Source organism: Lagenorhynchus albirostris, chromosome 2, assembly GCF_949774975.1.
Source record: "Lagenorhynchus albirostris chromosome 2, mLagAlb1.1, whole genome shotgun sequence".
Lineage (NCBI taxonomy): Eukaryota > Metazoa > Chordata > Mammalia > Artiodactyla > Delphinidae > Lagenorhynchus > Lagenorhynchus albirostris.
Genome location: NC_083096.1, coordinates 148,378,499 through 148,397,701, shown reverse-complemented (window position 1 = coordinate 148,397,701; position 19,203 = coordinate 148,378,499). Strand labels below are relative to the sequence as shown.

The following is a 19,203-nucleotide window of genomic DNA, read 5'->3' as shown; positions in this document are numbered from 1 at the left end:
GAGAATGGGGTCTTCAAGCCTCTTTCTTCATCCTCCATCCAGACCCCTGGCTCTACCCGTTCATCTGTATCTAGGGTCTACGATGTGTGGTTCCCTGCTCCTCCGAGAGTGTCCTTTTTCGAGCCTCGAGTAGTCTGCTGGGCACACACGGGTGGCTTAGGGAAAAAGTGCGAAGCCCTTGTGCTTTCCCTCTTGACATTCACAGTGAAGCAGAGCAGTGAGGAGGAGCTCAGACTCTGGAACCAGGCCGACTGGGTTCAAGTTGGCTTCTACCATTTATTAGCCTCATGACCCTGGGCAGATTTTTTAACTTCTCTGAGCTTCATTTGCCTCATCTGTAATCTGAGATAATAAGAGTATCTATCTCATAGGGAGTTTGTGAAGATTAGTGAACATTAAGCTTTTCTAACTGTGCCCAGGACATAGTTAGCGCTCAGTAAGTGTTAGCTGTTATTTCTTTGCTGCCCTGTGGTCTGCACTTTCTAGCCTTCAGATGGGCACTGGAGAGTAAGAGCAAGGAAGAGGGGCAGAATGAACAGCTAGGAAATCATTCTGTTGTGCCTTGCTTCTTCATAAAAAAGTTTGGGTGTGTATAGTGTTTAGAAATGCACCTCGCGTGTTTCCTCCTCCTCTTCCTCCTTGTGTATTAGGTGTTGTATTGTTATCCTAGCATTGCACGTTTGTATGTAAGATGAACTCGTGTTAGAAAAAGCATGTTAAGATTCCTTCCATTCCCTTTCAACTCCCCTCCTCTCCCTCTCTCCCTAGCACATCGCTACACCATAAATATGTGTGTGTGTGTTTGTGTGTGTGTGTATATATATACACACACATATATATACATATACAAACACCCACTTAAACACACACTGAAAATCAGAAATCACCACCTGGTGGCAAAGGAAAGAAAGCCAAGCCCTAGATAGGCAGCTAGGAACTTGTTAGCTGATGTATATTTGTCATTTTGACATTCCTGTGCAGTTAGGTCCCCAAGAGGCTTCTGAGCCAGACCTCATGCCGCTCTGCTGGGGATCCAGGTCCGTGAGCAGGCAGGTTCACACCTTCAGTAAACACTCTCTGAACATCTGCTTAGCTCGGTTGGGTCCTGAGTTCAAGTAAGAGGATCCTGAGATAAATCAAATTCCCACTGGCTTGAAGAAGTTCCCAGTCTGGAGAAAGATTTAGAAACCAGGAGTGTCCACACACCAAGTTTATACAGTTGGGAGGTCCAGTGGAAGCACAGAGGAAAGGAAACCCTAGTTTTCCTGGAGGAATCAAAGACTTCCCAGAGGAAAGATGATGCTTGAACTGAGATTAGAAGGAGTAGTAGGAGTTTGCCAGGCAGGCTTGGCAGGTGAAAAAGCTACACACAGGGAACAGCATAAATGGACAAAGGCATGAGATAGCATGATAAAGGAACAACAGAACCTCAGTGTCCTTAGAGCAAGAGAATGTGCCGTTCAAGGAGTGGGGAGGTGGACAAGGCCAGGTGAGAGAGGGCCTTGACTGTAATGTTTTGACTTGACTTGAAGGTGACCTTTCACGTCTCCAGTCCTCAGGTTCCCCAAATGCAACATCAGGAAACCAGGATCACAGAACCCATCCTTAGGCTCTGACCAGGCCCTTCAGGCTTAGCTCCGGCCGAGCTGGATCAGAAGGGAAGAGTCACTTGTCCTGCTTTGATTTGCAGGCCACCGCACAAATGGAAGAGCATCTAGCAGAGTTCATTTCCTCCAACACTCCAGACAACGTGTTGCCCTTGGCAGACGGAACCTTGAGCTTTATTCATCATCAGGTGATTGAGATGGCCCGAGACTGCCTGGATAAATCTCGGAGTGGCCTCATTACCTCACACTACTTCTATGAACTTCAAGAGAATTTAGAGAAGCTTCTGCAAGATGTGAGTGTCCTTGTTCTGCAACTCTGGTGAATCCGTATAGTAGTGGTTTTTAGTCCCAAGCTAAGATGAAGGCAGTCATGGTGTTCCCAGCCTGCTTGCCACCTCCCTGCTGGTATGTGGGACGCACCCCACCTGTGCTGCTGCTGCTGGGCTTTGGTTCCTCCTCAGTCCCCTGCATTTCTCCGAGAAGCCTGTTCGGCGTCAGAACTCAGTGCTGTGATTCCTTTCCTTTTCTAATACCAATTACTCTTCCCGAGGCTCCAACGTAGTGTTCATAAATATTTGCCTAGGAGATTTGTAACCCAGAGCCAAAAAGAGGTCCTAGTGGCTGTAGTGGGCTCTCTTTTGGTAGACATACTGGTGTAAGCAGAACCTTGAGACTGCTTCTCCTCAGTCGAGGAAAAACAGGCCCGAGGACGGCACCATGGGTTTATCCGTTTGCTGATATTCTGTTTGCGTAGCAGAAGTTCTCCAGCAGGGACTGATGTGTTTAGAGACCTGATCCTCCCCAGTGTAAAAAGTCTCTGGGCAAAGTAATCCAGAGACCATTGAGTTCTTCTCGCTGCTTCGTGCTCCGCTCTTCGCTTTCCTCTCTGCCTCTCCGATAGGGTGATCGGACGCCTTCCCACTCAGCCTACAGTTGCCCATATCACACCATTAGTACAGCTTAGGGGAGAGGAGATGTGCTGTCTCTTCGGGGCTCTTCATGTCACTAGAATATTTCCCAGTCCAGACCCCTGTTACCTCCAGACGTGTGCCTTCATGCTTTTGTAGGACCAACTGAGCTGAGAGCCCAGGCTAATGGGCTCAAAGGACTCCGGTGTGTTAGTCCAGAAATTAGGAGCAGGAAGTTGTTTGTTTGTTTTTTTAATTTAGGAAACAGTTGAATCTAGAGAAAGGATGACTAAAGATGGTCACGATTAGTGCTGTCAAATAATGGGAGTTTTATCATATGTAATATGTGGCAGCTTCTCTGTCCCCTAAAAGGCATACTAGCCCAGTGGACAAGAGTTACAGTAAGAAAGGTTTTGATTTAATAGATGAAAAAGTTCTTCCTTCTACAAAAATGTCTTTTTCTGATTTCAAAAGTAATACTTAAATTTAAACATTGCAGAAATATGAGTTTAAAAAGCTGAAGTCCCATGAAACATCACTGGCGGCTGTTTGTTTCTGTTCAAGAATAACTTTCTAACAGTTCTCCGACAATACGTAGGAATCAGGGATTGAGGCATCAGATAAATCAACTAGAGTGACTTCCAGGGTTGCTTGTACATCTAAGATGGATCTTCTGAAATGCTCAAGTCAGAGCTTTGCCCAAAACCTTCAGGCATTTCCCAGATGCATTGCCTCTGGCAGTGGGAAGAGCACTGAACATGGAGCCAGTGCATTCGTATGTTCTCTCATTTCCTAGGCCCTGGGAATGCAGAGAAGAAGTTCAGTGCCGGTTCTGGCTCAAGGAATTTGCTGTTGACTGGGGTTTACAGACCCATCAATATGTATTACAGTAAAAATAATAGCTGTCATCTATCGAAGTATACTGTATGCCAGACACCACACTGAGTGCTCTATATGAAGTATCTCACTTTTGTTTATTATAGTAAGTGTGATTGATGAGCACCAAACAGAGATCAGTTCTGAGCACAGAGGAGGATGTGCTGACTCTGCATGGAGAGTTCAGGAAAAGCTGAGTCTCGATGAGTAGGTAGGAGTTCACTGGATCTAGAAAGCAGTATAAACAACCTTTCAGAGGTGTGGAGGAACTTGGTTCATTTCAGGAATTGCAGGTAAAGTAGTTTGGCATGACTAGAGTGAAGGATGTCTGCAGGGAAACCCTGGTAGATGAATTTGCTAGGCACTACATTGTCTAATTTAATCTTCATAACAACATTGTAAGGAAGGTATTATTATTATTCTCTAAATATGCAGATGAGGAACCCAAACCTTAAAAGGGCCAAGTTAGCCCAAGGTAACTCATTCCTTGAGTAGCAGAGCTAGCACCCAAACCCAGGTTACTTATTCCAGAGCCTAAGATCATACACTTGCAAATACTTAGTCAATAAGCATTGACATCTGCTATATAAGAGGTACCTGTGCTAGGCGACACAGCCTCTCTACTCACAAGGCCCTACAGTGTACCTGTAGAGACAGACAATTAATTATAAAACAACATGCTAGTACCATGTGCTGTGAGCAAACAGCTAGGAAAACATAGAAAAAGGAGCTGTTACTTCTTGTTCTTCGTGTGTGTGTGTCTGTGTGTGGGGGGGGGGCAGGGGACTTAGATGAGGCTTCACAAAGTTGATATTTGAGCTGTGTGTTAAAAGAATGAATAAGATTTCATCAAGTGCCCAGCCTCTCTTTTCATTGCATAACCAGTGTTTTTTAATGGTCTTCATTTGCTTGTATTTCTTTCCTTACAACCTGTTCACTATTCAGTCTCTTGCCTTCTACTTTCCCTTCCCATTATTCCACTGAAACATTTCAGGCAAAAGTCACCAAAGAACTAACTGGCCGGTTGCCAAATGCTGTGACCTCTCTCAGTCCTCACCTTCCTTCACCTGTCTACAGAGGTTTCCACAGTGAATACCTCTCTTTGATCTTTTCTCCCCCCCAGTTGTCATGACACTGTTCTCTCCAGTCTTGTGGTCTTGCTGCCCCTTCACAAGTTTTCTTAAATGCTGGTGTTTCGAGGGGCACCTTCCTGAGCATCCGTGCTCCTCATTCTCCCTTCTTCACTCTCTGATCGGCCCTGTCAGCTCCTGTGTCTTCAGTTGTCATCCATCTGCTAAAGGGCCTTTGCTCCCCACTGTTCTTCTGAGCTCCGGATCAGTGGCCCCAGCTACTGATTGGACTCCTCCACCGTACTTTCCACATCGGTTAGTATTCTTTGTTGCAAGTGGTAGAGAACCAACTCAGAGCAGTTTATGCAGGAAAGGGAAACTAATTATAAAGATTGAAAGGGTATCTTAGAGAATTGAAGACAGGAATGCAACCAGGCCTTAAGCAGGGACCACAACCAGAAACAAGAGCCTGTGCAAAGCCCAGGAACCGTTCGTCTTCCTTCTCTCAGCTCTGTTTCTCTCTCTTTGGTAGGTATGGTCATCCTTTTCACCCAAGAGAGAATTATACAGTTCTGTCATGCTGATATTAATGGTTGTCGTTCCACCCATTTTTAAGTTCCTAGGGGAAAAAAAAAATGTAAAAGAAAAAGCGGGGTGGGGGGACTTCACTGGTAGTCCAGTGGTTAAGACTCCGTGCTCCCAGTGCAGGGGGCATGGGTTCAGTCCCTGGTCAGGGAACAAAGATCTTGCATGCTGCATGGTACGGCCAAAAATTAAAAAAAAATTAAAAAAAGTAAGTTCCTAGGAAAGTAGTCCACTCTGGTCAGCTGTCGGAGGTGGGAGGGAAAGTGCAGCCACACATGTGGCTCCAGGAGTCAGAGCAGTTTCCAAGAAGGGAGAGTCTCTGGGGCTGAGCCAATGCCTACGAAAGTATCTAGTATAGGTACCTCAAACTTTCCAAGTCCAAAGCAGAACTTTTCCACCTACCTGCTTTCTCTTTAAAACCAAAGGGAATATGTTCTCTACCTATCCTCACCTAAACTGTGTATTTTTTTATACTGTCTATTTCATTTATGGATTCAATGGAATTTCCGTAAAATTGTCGTTGTACTTCCCATCTGTTCCTGCCTCTTCCACCCCTCAGGGCTGCTCTGAGATGGCCCAGTCTGTCCATTTCCCTCCATTTTCACTGCCTTGGCTTATTATGCCTTTTTCATCTGCACTGTTGCAGTAGCCTGCTGGTGGGTTTCCCTGCTTTTAGGCTTGCCCTCCTTAGTGCACCATCCACACTACAGCGAAAGAGATCTCTCTAAAATCCCTTCTGGTCACATCACTCTCCTGCTTTGAGGTCTTTCTATTCCTTACAGTCTGTCTGTGGTGGAAAGTGAGCATCAGTGAAGGCTCCATTGGGAGTTACATCTTGAGCTGGGGTCTGGAGGGTAAGTGAAGCCTGCTGGATGGAGCAGCAGGTAAAGCTGCGTGTCTTTGTGACATTCCTCGGCGTCATGTAGTGTTCCTCAGCTCATGTGGTTCCTGGTGAGCAGCCTGCCCCCCCTCATCACGGCCCACTGGCCCTCTCTAAGGTCTTTACTTTGCAGCACCCTCTGTACTACAGAGGGTACACCCTCTGTACCCTCTGGCAGAGTAGGCTCTGCCCAGCCCAGTCCTGCTTCACTCAGCCATGTTGGGCCGGTGGATTGCTTAAGTATCCTTTGTCTTCTCTACAGGCTCATGAGCGCTCAGAGAGTTCAGAAGTGGCTTTTGTGATGCAGCTGGTGAAAAAACTGATGATTGTCATTGCCCGCCCTGCTCGTCTCCTGGAATGCCTGGTGAGTGGGCTCTCGGGAGGTTGGGGGGGGTGGGTGGCTGGAGGGGAGGGAACGGGGGCTGTAGAGGAAGTATTCTGCTAACAGCAGAACTGTGGGGGTACCCACTGCCATTTCTGCTGCTGAAATCCTTGTTTAAATATGACACGCAAGCAAGTCCCTGTGAGGAAAAGTGGTTGCTCCTGAGAAGTGTGGCAGGGAGGGGTGCTCGTCTGCCCAGCCCACACTGAGCAGGCCCCAGGTCAATGGGGACCCTGGGGATGAGGAGCACAGGCCAGTTTCGTTTGCACAAGTTGAGTCCACCCTTCATTTGATCATTCAGTGACACTACTGAGTACCTGCGTCATTCTAGACACTGGAGATACAGGCGTAAGTAAAGCAGGGTCCCTGATCCTACGATGCCTCCTCTGCAGTAGAGTTAGATTTCGTCTTTTAGTGCCTTAAGTATGAGGCATGGAGACATGCAAATAATAATTATGATACTGGAAGAAGTTTGCAGCCAAGGGAAGTACAAGGTGCAACGGGGACATGGGGAAGGAAGTGCTCTAGTCCTCCTTGGGATGAACAGAGATGGACATTCAGTGAAGGCTCCCTGGGAAATGTGAAGCTTAGTCAGCTATTTGCAGGATAATTATGAATTTGCCAGGGGAGAGCCATCAGAAAAGGCATTTGATGGAGTACAGGGTGTGTCCGAAGTGTTGGTGAGGGATAAACTGGGAGGTAGGCCATGACAGGACCATGGAGAGTGTTGGGTTCTTGGCTCCGGAGTTTGCATTTATCCTTAAGGCTACTTGGAGCCATCAGAAAGTTTAGGTAAGAATATGACATGGTCAGATTTACTTTTTTAAACTAATTTTATAGAGGTATAATTTACATACAATCAAATATATCCCATTTGAGTATACAGTTCAATGAGTTTTAACAAATATACACCTGTCTAATCACTGCCACAGTTAAGATGGAAAACATTTCTCCCGTCTTAGAAAATTCCCTTGTGCTCCTTTGCAATCAGTCCCTTTCCCCTGGCCATCTTACCTCCCACTCCAGGCAACCACTTATCTGCTCTTTCACTATGGATAAGTTTGCCTTTTGTACAGTTTCATATAAATTAAATCATATAGTATGTTCTGACTTCTTTCACTCAGCATAATGTTTTTGAGAGTCATACATGTTATTGCATGTATCAGTAATTGGTTCCTATTTACTTCTGAGTAACACTCCATCAGATTTACTCCTAAGAAAGATGACACTGGCTGCAACATGGATAGTGAATTGCAAGAGAAGGCAGGATGAGCCAGGGACAGCCTGGCAGAGGCACTTAAAGCCGTTCATGTGACGGAGAGGAGCGCCCAGAACTAGGACAGTGGTGGGAGGACAGAGCAGAAGAGTTGGGTAGAGGCGGGTTTCTGAAGTAGACATTCTGACTAGACAGGGACTGAGGATGAAGAAGAAGGTAAAAGGACTTCCAGTCTGGGTTAGATTGTATCCACATAGGTAGTGGTAGAGTTCTCCAAACCCGTGAGACCAGAGGTAAAGAAAGCAGTGGAGGCTGGGGTCGTGGTGAACAGAGGCCTCTCCCTCAAGGACATGAAGTCCGTGGTTAAACAGGGGCTTGGAGTTAGGCCTGGGTTTGCGTGCTGATTTTCTCTTTCTTCCTACCTCTGTGGTCATGGGCAAGTCCGTGCATCTCTGTGAGCCTTGATTTCCTCACCAAGGTCACAGAGGTGTCTCCAGGGTTTAGCCCATACTGGCACTTAGTAGGCACTCAGTCAGTGGGGCCCTCGTTATTATGTGCTCCAGGCAGACAAGGACTTCTGTGCTGTGTCCACAAGGCTCTCCAGCCCCCAGCACACAAGGGTTTGCTCAGTAGATGTCTGAAGGCATGTGTGTGCACCGCCAGGGCTGTGAAGCGTGATTGAAGGTGTGCCAGGGCTGCCCCTCTTCACTGGGTGTGGGAACACACCTGACAGTGCCGTGTCCGGCTGCCACAAGGCTTTGGACCAGGCGAATAGGCAGAGCTCTCTGGAAACCAAATGCTCTGGTTCTTATTGCTGTAAAGACAGCAGACGCTTAGGATGTCCAATCTGGAGGTGACCTGTAAGACAGCTTTGTCCCCATTGGTTCCTGAATCATGATGTTTCTTGGGATTCAGGGGTAGGGGTGTCCATCACAAAGAGGAAGTCTTCCTGTCATCCTACTCTGGGTATATGCCGTAAAACCAAAGAGACCAGCAGCCTGCTTTTGTAGCCCTCACCACTGACTACCTCTCTCCCCGGTACAGGAGTTTGACCCTGAAGAGTTCTACCACCTGTTAGAAGCAGCTGAGGGCCACGCCAAAGAGGGACAAGGGATTAAATGTGACATTCCCCGCTACATCGTTAGCCAACTGGGCCTCACACGGGATCCCCTAGAGGGTGAGCATGCGGCCTGGTGGCTGCAAAGAGGCCACACAGCCTACAAGCTCTAACAGCAGGGAAGCCACTTGGAGAAGAAGCTTAGTTGGACAGGGACACAACACAGCATCAGAGGTCCGAGGGCTATAGGAAAAACTCTGTGTTCTCTGTCATAAAACAGCCCCTCCTTCAGGATTGTCCACATCTGCCTTATATAACCCAAGCTGGAGTGCCTTGGGCCCACCTGCGTTGGATTTAGAGCCTAAGATCAAAAGGTCATCACAGAGGGCCACAATCACATTTTCAAAAATGGTCACCTCCTCTGCATGCTTGCCTCTCCTGCTGCCACCTCACAAGTCCTCCTGTGTCTTTGGGGTGGTCCCAACTCAGGGCTTCAGAAGATAATGCCATTCTCTGGGCCTTCACACTGAGCCCCTCCTGAACCATGGGCTTCCGAATCCCTAGTCTCTAGTCGTCCCACTCCTGCCTTTCCTGCTTCCCAACCTCATCTGGCAAAGCAGAGTCTTGACCAGCAGGATGGGGGCCAGCTATCAGACAGCCCAGCTTTGGGCCCTGTTTTCAGGCATTGTCCCAAGTTTGAGGGAAGCTTTGTAGAATTTGCCAGGCCTTTTGAATGGTACTGGACTTCTAGAAATAGGGGTGGCAATATTATTTGACAAACAAGTCTAAAAGCTGTGACTGCACTAAGGATAGAGCCACAGGACCGCCTCCCAGCCTGATGCAGGAAGCATTACTGCCTTCCCTACGTGCATCTGTCGTGTGATGTGAATGGACTGCTGAGATGTCTTGACATTGCCACGCACACTTTTCTCTTGTGTCCTTGCTTTGTTTCTAGAAATGGCCCAGTTGAGCAGCTATGACAGTCCTGACACTCCAGAGACAGATGATTCAGTCGAGGTAAAGACCCTGAGCTCCTGCCTCAATCCTGGACCCGGGGCCCTGTGAAGCAAAGGGCTGTGAATTCTCTCTAAGAGACTGTCTGAAGGAGGGATGGCGGAGTGGGTGATCGCTTACACTGTCTGAGAGGTCATTCAGTTCCTGGGGAAGAATGGGCAGGAGGCCATGGCAGGGCTAAGAGCTGAGCAGATGCTGGGGCCGCAGCTTCCCCCCAGATGTGAGCTCTGAGAAGCATTCCTGGCTCCTGCCCTTTCCCATGTCTTCCAGGGCCGTGGGGCATCTCTGACATCTAAAAAGACACCCTCTGAAGAGGACTTCGAAACCATTAAGCTCATCAGCAATGGCGCCTATGGGTAAAGGCAGGGGTCAGGGTGTGGCCGGGACTGGAGCTAAGTCAGCCCTGGGGCTCTTCCTTCCAGAAGTGAATGATGCCTAATCCTCTGAGCACCAGATGCCTCAGGATGGACCTGTCCCTCCCCGAAGCCTCCAGGAGAGGCAAGAGCCCAGTTTCCTCTGATACCTGAGTGTGGTTCCTTTCCCAGGGAAGAGTCTCTCTCCTCTTGGCGGCACTTCTGCTCTCACTGAGCTCTGAGGAGGGGTTGAGCTGTGTCCTCAGGTCTTGGTATATCAGGAAATTGAAGAGCTCCCTGGGCAGGTGCTCAGATCCTTCTCATTGATAAGCGCCCCCTGCTCCTTTGTTCTGTGCATTGATAAGGTGTGAGAGGAAGCAGTTTGACCACCCAAGCTCGCAGTGGAGGAGAGCACAGCTCAGGGGCTGAGGGCCGTGGGGTACGGATGGGCTTTGTTTCCAGGGCCGTATTCCTGGTGCGGCACAAGTCCACCCGGCAGCGCTTTGCCGTGAAGAAGATCAACAAGCAGAACCTGATCCTACGGAACCAGATCCAGCAGGCCTTTGTGGAGCGTGACATACTGACTTTTGCTGAGAACCCCTTTGTGGTCAGCATGTTCTGCTCCTTTGAGACCAAGCGCCACCTGTGCATGGTGATGGAGTATGTTGAAGGTACTGGGGAAAAGGTGGCCTGGCTTGGGGGCCACGGCATAATCTGAGACAGACCTGAGCAGGGACCAACAGCTTGTGTAGGCGTGAAGTTTCAGGGCCCAGCTTCCCAACCTCTCTTTGGCCTTGGTTTCTGCCTTAGGATCTCAGAGACCATTTGGCCATGGTGGGCACAAGGTGTCGTGCCCCTCCCAGGGAGAGGCTTCTGGAGCAGTAGCTGCCATGAGGCTGCCCATGTCGGGACAGGATGTATCAGCCGCACAGCTACAAAGCCTGCACAGCCTGGCAGACCTGCTGACACCTGGCAGGAGCAAAGGGGGTAGCAGAGCCACCAAAGCCCAGGGCCGGATGCTGGGAGGATTGCATCTGGGCCCTCAGAGGAGAGGAAAGCCACAGCCCTTGCGGATGGTTTTTGAAGGGGATGCCCCTTAGGACCCCACAAAATGCTCTGGGGATGGTGTAGGAGAGCATCATGGGGCACAGCTCTGGAGGGGGCAGCCGCTTTGCCAGTGGCCTTCCCTCTCCCTTCGTCAGGGCTGCGTACAGCTTCCAAAGATATTTTGCCTAAGTCTTGAAGTTGAAGCTGAACAAAACTCCGCTTTTCATTCTTTGGGTAGGTGCTGGGAGTTTACAGTGTTACTTTACTCAAAAACTAAAGGAGAGCCAACAGGAAGGAAATAAATGGACAAATGCTGAAGTCTCATCCTAAAATAACTTAGTCCTGTCCCAACGAGTCAGCTTACAGGCCTAGAGGCCTGGGTTCCTTCCCTCTTTGTCCTGAACGATGGCCTTGACAGCCACTGGCCGACTCGTCTTACCTCCTGCTCCCCTCCACACTCTCCCACCCATGCCAGCAGCAGAGGGGTTAGAATCACAGTCTCTGGCACCAGGGTATTCTGTGACACTATCTACTCTGGGGCCTCTGAGACCATCTAGAGCAGGGCACTGGACCCATCCTTCATGGTGGCCTGGGCTTGTTGCAGGAGGAGACTGTGCCACTCTGCTGAAGAACATCGGGGCCCTGCCTGTGGATATGGTGCGCCTGTACTTTGCGGAAACTGTGCTAGCCCTGGAGTACTTACACAACTATGGCATCGTGCACCGTGACCTCAAGCCTGACAAGTATGCCCACTCTCCCAGTCCCTTGTTTAGGGTGTCCCTCTTGGGTCTCTAGATAAATGAACGCAGACGCAGCACGTTTGAATCTATCCCAAATGGCTGCTAGGAAACACTGCTCATGTGGGTGTCCATCTAGGCTTGGTACTCTAGCCCCTGACTACCCCAAATGCAAAGAACATTGCCAGCAAGGTCTGGCAGGGGCACCGTAAGGCTTTGGTGACATCAAAGAATCACTGAGGAGCTCCACTCAAGAAACCAAGCAGGAACAAAAGGATCCACACATGTAGTAGATGGCTAAGCAAGTGTCCTGACATTTACTGACACCTGCTCTGTGCCAAGCACTGTATTCTAGTCCCTGGCCTGTAGAGCTTAAATCTAGTGTGGGTGGCAGAAATATCTTTGTATAGGCTGCTTCTTAGAAGGTATTAGTCAGGTGGGCGAAGGTGGGAGGAAGTTTCTCAAGCTGGGGAGCAGGATTTGCAAAGGCACGCACAGGTGTGGGGATGGGTCCCATTCAGGAACTACAAAGAGTACAGTATGGATGGCTGAAGCTGAGATTGTTAGTTGGTCAGAGTAGTAAGAGAGGAAGCTAGAGAGAGGGGCAGGGATTGGATCATCAAGGGGCCTTTTGCTAAGTTTGGGTTTAATTTTAAAGGGTCCTAGAGAGTCTCTGAAGGGCCTGTTAACCACAGGGTGACAGTGTCACACTCAGACTCTGATTTAGGTTTAGGAAGATCACTGCCCATGGAAAGAGGTGATGAGACCATGGCAGTAGTCTAGGCCCAAAACAACAGTGCCTGCACTGGAACAGAGTCAGGATGGAGAAGAGAGGGATAGTGTTGGGAAGTGGAAAGGAAATGATAAGGCTGGGGTGAGAGAGCAGGAGTCTGGGATATCTTCCAGCTTTCCACCTTGGTGCTGGTGGTGGTAAGCCTCTGTAGTGGAAAGCAGCTTTGACATTAGACAGACCTAAGTTCATAGAGCTCGTTAACTCTCTGAACTCCGGGTCTGTTAACTAAACCTCTCTGAGCCTTGTGTTCCTCCTTTTGGGGATAATAATACCTACCTTTGTTGTGTTAGTTACTCTGTAAGACCTTTCATGAGCCAGAATATTTTGATAAATAATTGCTAAAGCACTTATCACAGAGCTCAGTAGGTAACAGAAACTACTGCTTTTCACTGAGAAGAGGACCAGTTAGGAGGCATGACCTTGTTTTGGACAGGTTGAGTTCGTGTGCCTGTAGGACATCTGGGCAGTTTTTAGGCATGGAGCTCATGAAAGAGGTCAGGGCCAAAAAAAAGTCAGGGCCAGAGATACAGATTTGGGAGTAAAGGGGTAGTAGGGTGAAGCCTTTGGCACAAAATGGCTCAGGCAGAGTATGTGAAGAGGAAGAGACAGTTCTCTGTGAGATCTTACTTCTAGTTCCTCCCAACCAGCCCTCCTAAAACTAGCCGTGGACGTGGAACGGGATCATTGTGCCCCTTTGCCCTCTCCCTGACTCGGGTGTTGTGAGCCACTGAGGTCAGGAGAGGAGACTGGGAATGGCTGGAGCCTTAGGGTGAGGCTGATCGCTGGTGGAAGAAAGTCTGTTTCTCAGCTGGCTGATACTTGCCCTCAGCGTAGAATACGGTTGAGGGCCGTAAACCAAAGTGAATTGGGGGAATGGGCAAAAGGCAGGTTAGCTGCTTGTGCAGAGTACAGTGCTCATACGACCAGAGCTATTTATTCTTCCACAGCTGCCTGTCTCCCTGATGAAGCTACCCTGCTTGTGTCCCACAGTAGACGCCTGAGTGGGGAAATTGGGCATGTACTAAAATCAGCCATCTTGGAAGGCCAGGAAGTAACTTCAAACTTTTGTTTCTCTGGTTTCCCAGCCTGCTGATCACATCCATGGGGCACATCAAGCTCACGGACTTTGGCCTTTCTAAAATCGGCCTCATGAGTCTGACCACAAACTTGTACGAGGGCCACATTGAGAAGGATACTCGGGAGTTCCTGGACAAGCAGGTAATAAGAAGGGTGGTTGAGACCTTGGGGGTTGAATCCAGGCCTCAGAGTAAGGACTGGAGGCCACATGCTTACCTTGCAGCTAGATGTTAAGACTGAGAGCTCCTGTCTTTTCCACCTTTTGGTTCCAGGGAGCCATTGAGATAGGCAGCACATTTGGAAAATAAGGTGGCCCATGAGAATCACATGGATATAAAATCCAAAATCATCTTCCGCCTCAGGGTTTGAAGAAGATAGGTCACATAACCACTGACACTCTCAGAGACTGATAAGAGGTCAGTCCTGAGACTTCTAGCCTCAGTAAAGAGCAAAGCTCTCCTGGCGCCTGTGTCCGTGGAACACAGCTCCAAGTTTCCACTGGGCTGCATCCTGAGAGTAGCCGTGGGGCGTTTCCCGATTTGACATTACAGGTTATGAATGTTCACAAGTCCCTGTAGGAGTCATATGACTGTAGTGTCTGTTCTTTGGAGGCTGGAGGGCAGAGACCAGTTGTGGGTACCACATGCCAAAAAGGAGTGGTGGTTCCAGGCTAGAACTAGATGTTTCGGTTAATTAGGAAAATATATAAACTCACCCCACCAACAGCTCCACCCCTGGTACGCTGGGGCTCCTGTTGCTCCTGCTCATTAACCAGAGTGAGCTGAGTCTTCATTCAGAGACTTGCTGCTCCAGAAGTGGGAGCACCCCAACCCCTCCGGCCGCCATGCCAATGCACTGTCTCTGCATGCTGAGCCAGCCCGGCTTCTTTGTGCCCAGGTATGCGGGACCCCGGAATACATTGCCCCTGAGGTGATCCTGCGTCAGGGCTATGGGAAACCAGTGGACTGGTGGGCCATGGGCATAATCCTGTATGAGTTCCTGGTGGGCTGCGTCCCTTTCTTCGGAGACACTCCAGAGGAGCTCTTTGGGCAAGTGATCAGTGGTAGGTACCATCCCCCTGGCCCACCAAGGGGACAGAATCTGGATCCACAGATATGACTTACGCATGCATCTGCGAGGCTTATGAGTTCTTGTTCTGTGTTCATGTGTGTGTGTTTGGTATGCTTGCCTCAGATATGTGCACATGCAGACTCTGTGTGTCACCTAGCGCTTGTTCTGATTGTGTGCCTGGTCCCACATGAGTGCATGGGTGTACCTGTGTTGTGTCTGTGCATACCCCGTGAGTGTGAGTTCTGTGTGTGTGTGAGTGTACATGTGTCTGGAGTGTAAAGGCAGGGTGAGCTGGAGATCAGACCACTGCTTTGCAGTGGCCACCCTGGACCAAAGAGCAAGCCATGGTCTAGGATGTGGGAGGCTCCCCTAGAAGGACAGGAACCTGTACAACTTAAAGGAAGTGGGTCCCAGGCAAGGCTTTCAGGGCTCTGGGCTGGGCCCTTTATGTCTCCCCACACGTATCGTATCACAGGACCCTCTTCTCCATCTCCCCACTCTGCCCACGACTTCTGAGACTCCTCTAACCCACTCCTTTCCTTGTCACACCCAATGACTCTTCAGATGAGATTGTGTGGCCCGAGGGGGATGATGCGCTGCCACCGGACGCCCAGGATCTCACCTCAAAACTGCTCCACCAGAACCCTCTGGAGAGACTGGGTACAGGTGGGACAGGCCCCACTAACCTTTCTCAGCACTTGGAGGAGTAGGGCTGATTCCATATAACTGGGAGGTTCAGGCTTCAGGTGTGGGCGGTGCCCCTGGATCCTGAACCTCTGCCCTGCTCCCTGTGGGCGGAAGAGGAAGGTGCTGGAGCTGAGGCCTCCAGGCCCAGCCTTTCGAGGCCTAGGTTCTCACCGGACGTGCTGACCTGGACTCCACACAGCTCACCCCAGCCCCTTGCCCACGCCATCCCTGTCCACAGGCAGTGCCTATGAGGTGAAGCAGCACCCGTTCTTTATTGGTCTGGACTGGACAGGACTGCTTCGTCAGAAGGCGGAATTTATTCCTCAGCTGGAGTCAGAGGATGATACCAGCTACTTTGACAGTAAGGCCACTGGTGGGACGGGGAGGAGCAGGGATCCTACCTGTGTGCCCAGAAACACCTGTGCACCGTGAACTTGGTATCAGGAGCAACTTCTCCAGGCCCTCCTGAGATCCGATAGGGTTAAAGGAGGCCACCACCATGGCCTCTGAAAGGCACTGTTCTGTGTGTCCCAGCCCGCTCGGAGCGATACCACCACATAGACTCAGAGGACGAGGAGGAAGTGAGTGAGGATGGCTACCTTGAGATTCGCCAGTTCTCTTCCTGCTCTCCAAGGTTCAGCAAGGTGCGACTGTGGTGGGCCCAGACTGGAGAACTGGGAGAAGAAGACCTATTGAGGGACATCCCTGGGGCACACCTGGGGAGGAGGGGATGGGCTATCTCTGGGAAAAGAGCAGGCAAGGTCTGGGCCTGCATGTGACAGATGCCTCTAGATCTGCTCAGGGCCCTGACATATGAGATGCCAGGGTGCGGCCAGGTCAGACCAGTGGAATAGCCGTTTCCTCGAATACTCATCTGGTATATATGGGGGAGGGAAGAGGAGAACTGGCTCGAATTCCTGGGCTTCAGGCGCTGAGAATCCTCTTCGCTCCTTGGGAGGTGTGGTCGTTGGGCGTCCCGGCAGGTCTCCTGTGCCCACAGGTGTACAGCAGCATGGAGAGGCTCTCGCTGCTCGAGGAGCGCCGGATGCCGCCCCCCACCAAGCGCAGCCTGAGCGAGGAGAAGGAGGACCGCTCGGACGGCCTGGCGGGGCTGAGGGGCCGAGAGCGGAGCTGGGTGATCGGCTCCCCTGAGATGTGAGCACCCAGAGCTCGCCCAGGGGTGGGCAGCACAGCCATCCGCTGGCGGTCACGGATGGTGGGGAGGCATGTGGTGTGGTGAGGGGCCTTCGAGAAGATGGCTCCTGGAGAGAGGTTCTGTGACACGAGCCCCAGAGGAAGCCTGGGCTGGAGGAGGGAGGCCGCTGGGGCCACCTCACCCTAGGCCTTGTGTCTCACAGATTACGGAAGCGGCTGTCAGTGTCTGAGTCATCCCACACGGAGAGCGACTCCAGCCCTCCCCTCACAGTGCGCCGCCACTGCTCGGGCCTCCTGGACGTGCCTCGCTTCCCTGAGGGCACTGAGGAGGCTGGCGGCCCCCCTCGGAGGCAGCAGCAGGAGGGTGCCTGGCTCCTGACACCCCCGTCTGCAGAGGGGGGATCCGGGCCTTCCCCTGAACGGCCAGCGGAACGGCGGCTGAAGCTGGGTGAGGAGCCTCTCGGCCAGAGCAGCGCTTCCAGTCCAGGTGTGGCCCAGCGGGTGGCCAGAGGGCCTGGGCTGGGGATGCGGCAGGGGGCCAGGAGGGGAGGCTCCGCTGCACTGCAGGTCTCACTGGTCACTTGGTCCACAGCCATGGAGACTCGAGGAGGCCGCGGGACCCCACAGCGGGCTGAGGGAGCCACAGCCAAGGCCATCAGCGACCTGGCGGTGCGCAGGGCCCGCCACCGGCTGCTCTCTGGGGACTCTATAGAAAAGCGCACTGCTCGCCCCATCAACAAAGTGATCAAGTCCGCCTCAGCCACAGCCCTGTCCCTCCTCATTCCTGCGGGTGAGGCCCCCGGGGAGTGAGGATAAAACTCATAGGAGGGCCTTGGAACCTCTGTGGGCCCGTGGCTGGGGTGTGCACCCAGCAGGTGTGTCGAGGAGCAGGGATCCGAGAGGCTGTGTGTCACTGTGGCCCCTTTGTTAAGAGAGCAGGGGTCTCTGAAGGTGTGCGTTGGTCTGGGGGGGGGGGTGTGTGTTCCAGAAGGCAGATAGCACCGTGTAATGAGCGCAGGCTCTGAGGCAGAGGCTCATGCAGATCCTGGTTCCATCACTGAAGGGCTCTTGATCTTGAAGAAGGTGCTTAATCCCTCTGAGCCTCAAGTTCCTCATCAAAAAATGTGGATGTTAATGATGGTAACTCATAGGGTAATTGTGACGTTCAAGTATGTATGAAGAGCTTCTGTGGTCCCTAATGCATATAAGTAAGCACTCAGTAAATGCGAGCCCGTCACCTCCTGGGGTCTGCGAGGGTCTGGGCACATGAAGGCGCTTTGCTGCTCAGAGGTTGTGGGGAAGACATACCTGGCTGGGGGCAGGCTCTGTGACTGGAGCTGTGTGGGATCAACAACCCAGACAGGGGCCGGGCTTGAGCATGGACGCACTAAGTCCCGGCTTCTCCTTCTCCAGAGCACCACACCTGCTCTCCACTGGCCAGCCCCATGTCCCCGCATTCCCAGTCATCCAACCCATCGTCCAGGGACTCTTCTCCAAGCAGGGACTTCCTGCCAGCCCTCAGCAGCTCAAGGCCCCCCATCATCATCCACCGCGCCGGCAAGAAGTATGGCTTCACCCTGCGGGCCATCCGTGTCTACATGGGTGACTCAGACGTCTACACCGTGCACCACATGGTGTGGGTACGTCTGACCATCCAGACCTGTTGTCTCCCAGCTTCATCACTCTTCTTCCTTCCCCTTGCTAGGGCCTGTCTGTCCCTGCTTCTGTCCACGCCCACATTACCCTCAGGGGTCAAAGAGTGGGGGGTAGGGGTCTCAGCTCGATGAGCAGAGCTAGGCCCCACCCTTCATGCTCAGGCTCCAGGCTGAGGACTGTTCTCTCCCCGGGACAGCACGTGGAGGACGGAGGTCCAGCCAGTGAGGCGGGGCTCCGTCAGGGGGACCTCATCACACATGTCAACGGGGAGCCTGTGCACGGGCTGGTGCATACAGAGGTGGTGGAGCTGATCCTGAAGGTCAGTGCTGGGTGTGCCGCCTGCTGCGGTCCCTGAATGACTCCAGCCTTATGAGTCTGTGACTGGCCATGGGGGAGTGGGAGAGTTGGGCGCACACATACCTGACACTGAGGACAGATGCACATAACACACGGAACTTGGGTGTGGACATAGCAAAGGGTTTTCACTGGAAGGCGACACCCTCATTGACCAAGGCAGGGATCCTGCTGAGCTGTGGGTAGGACTGGAGGACAGGGCATGTGAGCCTCTTCTCTATCTTCCCAACCCCAAACTACTTGGGCTCCAGTGGAGCCATTTCCTAATCTGTGAAGAAGGAAGGTGGTCCCTGGCTCAGACGTGGTGATGCAGGGGCAGAAGCTCAAGCCGTGGGACAGCCGTACTCAGCGGGAGGGGGAGGGGCAGGGGCAGGGGCAGGAACACAGCCACGGCCTTAGCCTAGGCTCATGCTCTGATCCCCAGAGTGGAAACAAGGTGTCTATTTCAACAACTCCCCTGGAGAACACATCCATTAAAGTGGGGCCAGCTCGGAAGGACAGCTACAAGGCCAAGATGGCCCGAAGGAGCAAGCGGAGCCGGGGCAAGGATGGGCAAGAAAGGTGAGCCAGACTTAGCCCAGGGGATCTGCTCTCAGCCACCTAGGTGCTAGTGTGTGCTGGGGACCCTGGCCCTTGGCCCAGTGTGTGCTGTGCCCTGGGCACCAACTCAGACAGCCT

General features: G+C 51.6%; 1 protein-coding gene across 9 annotated transcripts in view; it reads left to right on the top strand.

Annotated features, from left to right (window-relative positions):
• MAST2 (microtubule associated serine/threonine kinase 2) overlaps positions 1-19,203 on the top strand; it is a 201,080-nt gene that overhangs the window by 179,765 nt on the left and 2,112 nt on the right. For 7 of the 9 annotated variants that reach the window (XM_060140186.1, XM_060140181.1, XM_060140182.1 and 4 more), the window contains 18 exons: positions 1,691-1,900; positions 6,189-6,290; positions 8,569-8,701; positions 9,537-9,598; positions 9,866-9,951; positions 10,411-10,619; positions 11,600-11,738; positions 13,611-13,743; positions 14,500-14,665; positions 15,238-15,339; positions 15,599-15,721; positions 15,895-16,004; positions 16,361-16,515; positions 16,719-17,002; positions 17,108-17,305; positions 17,929-18,155; positions 18,368-18,490; positions 18,950-19,086. In XM_060140186.1, coding sequence (XP_059996169.1) covers positions 1,691-1,900; positions 6,189-6,290; positions 8,569-8,701; positions 9,537-9,598; positions 9,866-9,951; positions 10,411-10,619; positions 11,600-11,738; positions 13,611-13,743; positions 14,500-14,665; positions 15,238-15,339; positions 15,599-15,721; positions 15,895-16,004; positions 16,361-16,515; positions 16,719-17,002; positions 17,108-17,305; positions 17,929-18,155; positions 18,368-18,490; positions 18,950-19,086 — 2,699 coding nt within the window. The remainder of the gene's footprint in view (positions 1-1,690; positions 1,901-6,188; positions 6,291-8,568; positions 8,702-9,536; positions 9,599-9,865; positions 9,952-10,410; positions 10,620-11,599; positions 11,739-13,610; positions 13,744-14,499; positions 14,666-15,237; positions 15,340-15,598; positions 15,722-15,894; positions 16,005-16,360; positions 16,516-16,718; positions 17,003-17,107; positions 17,306-17,928; positions 18,156-18,367; positions 18,491-18,949; positions 19,087-19,203) is intronic. The other 2 variants (XM_060140183.1, XM_060140187.1) reach the window with 2 other exon arrangements.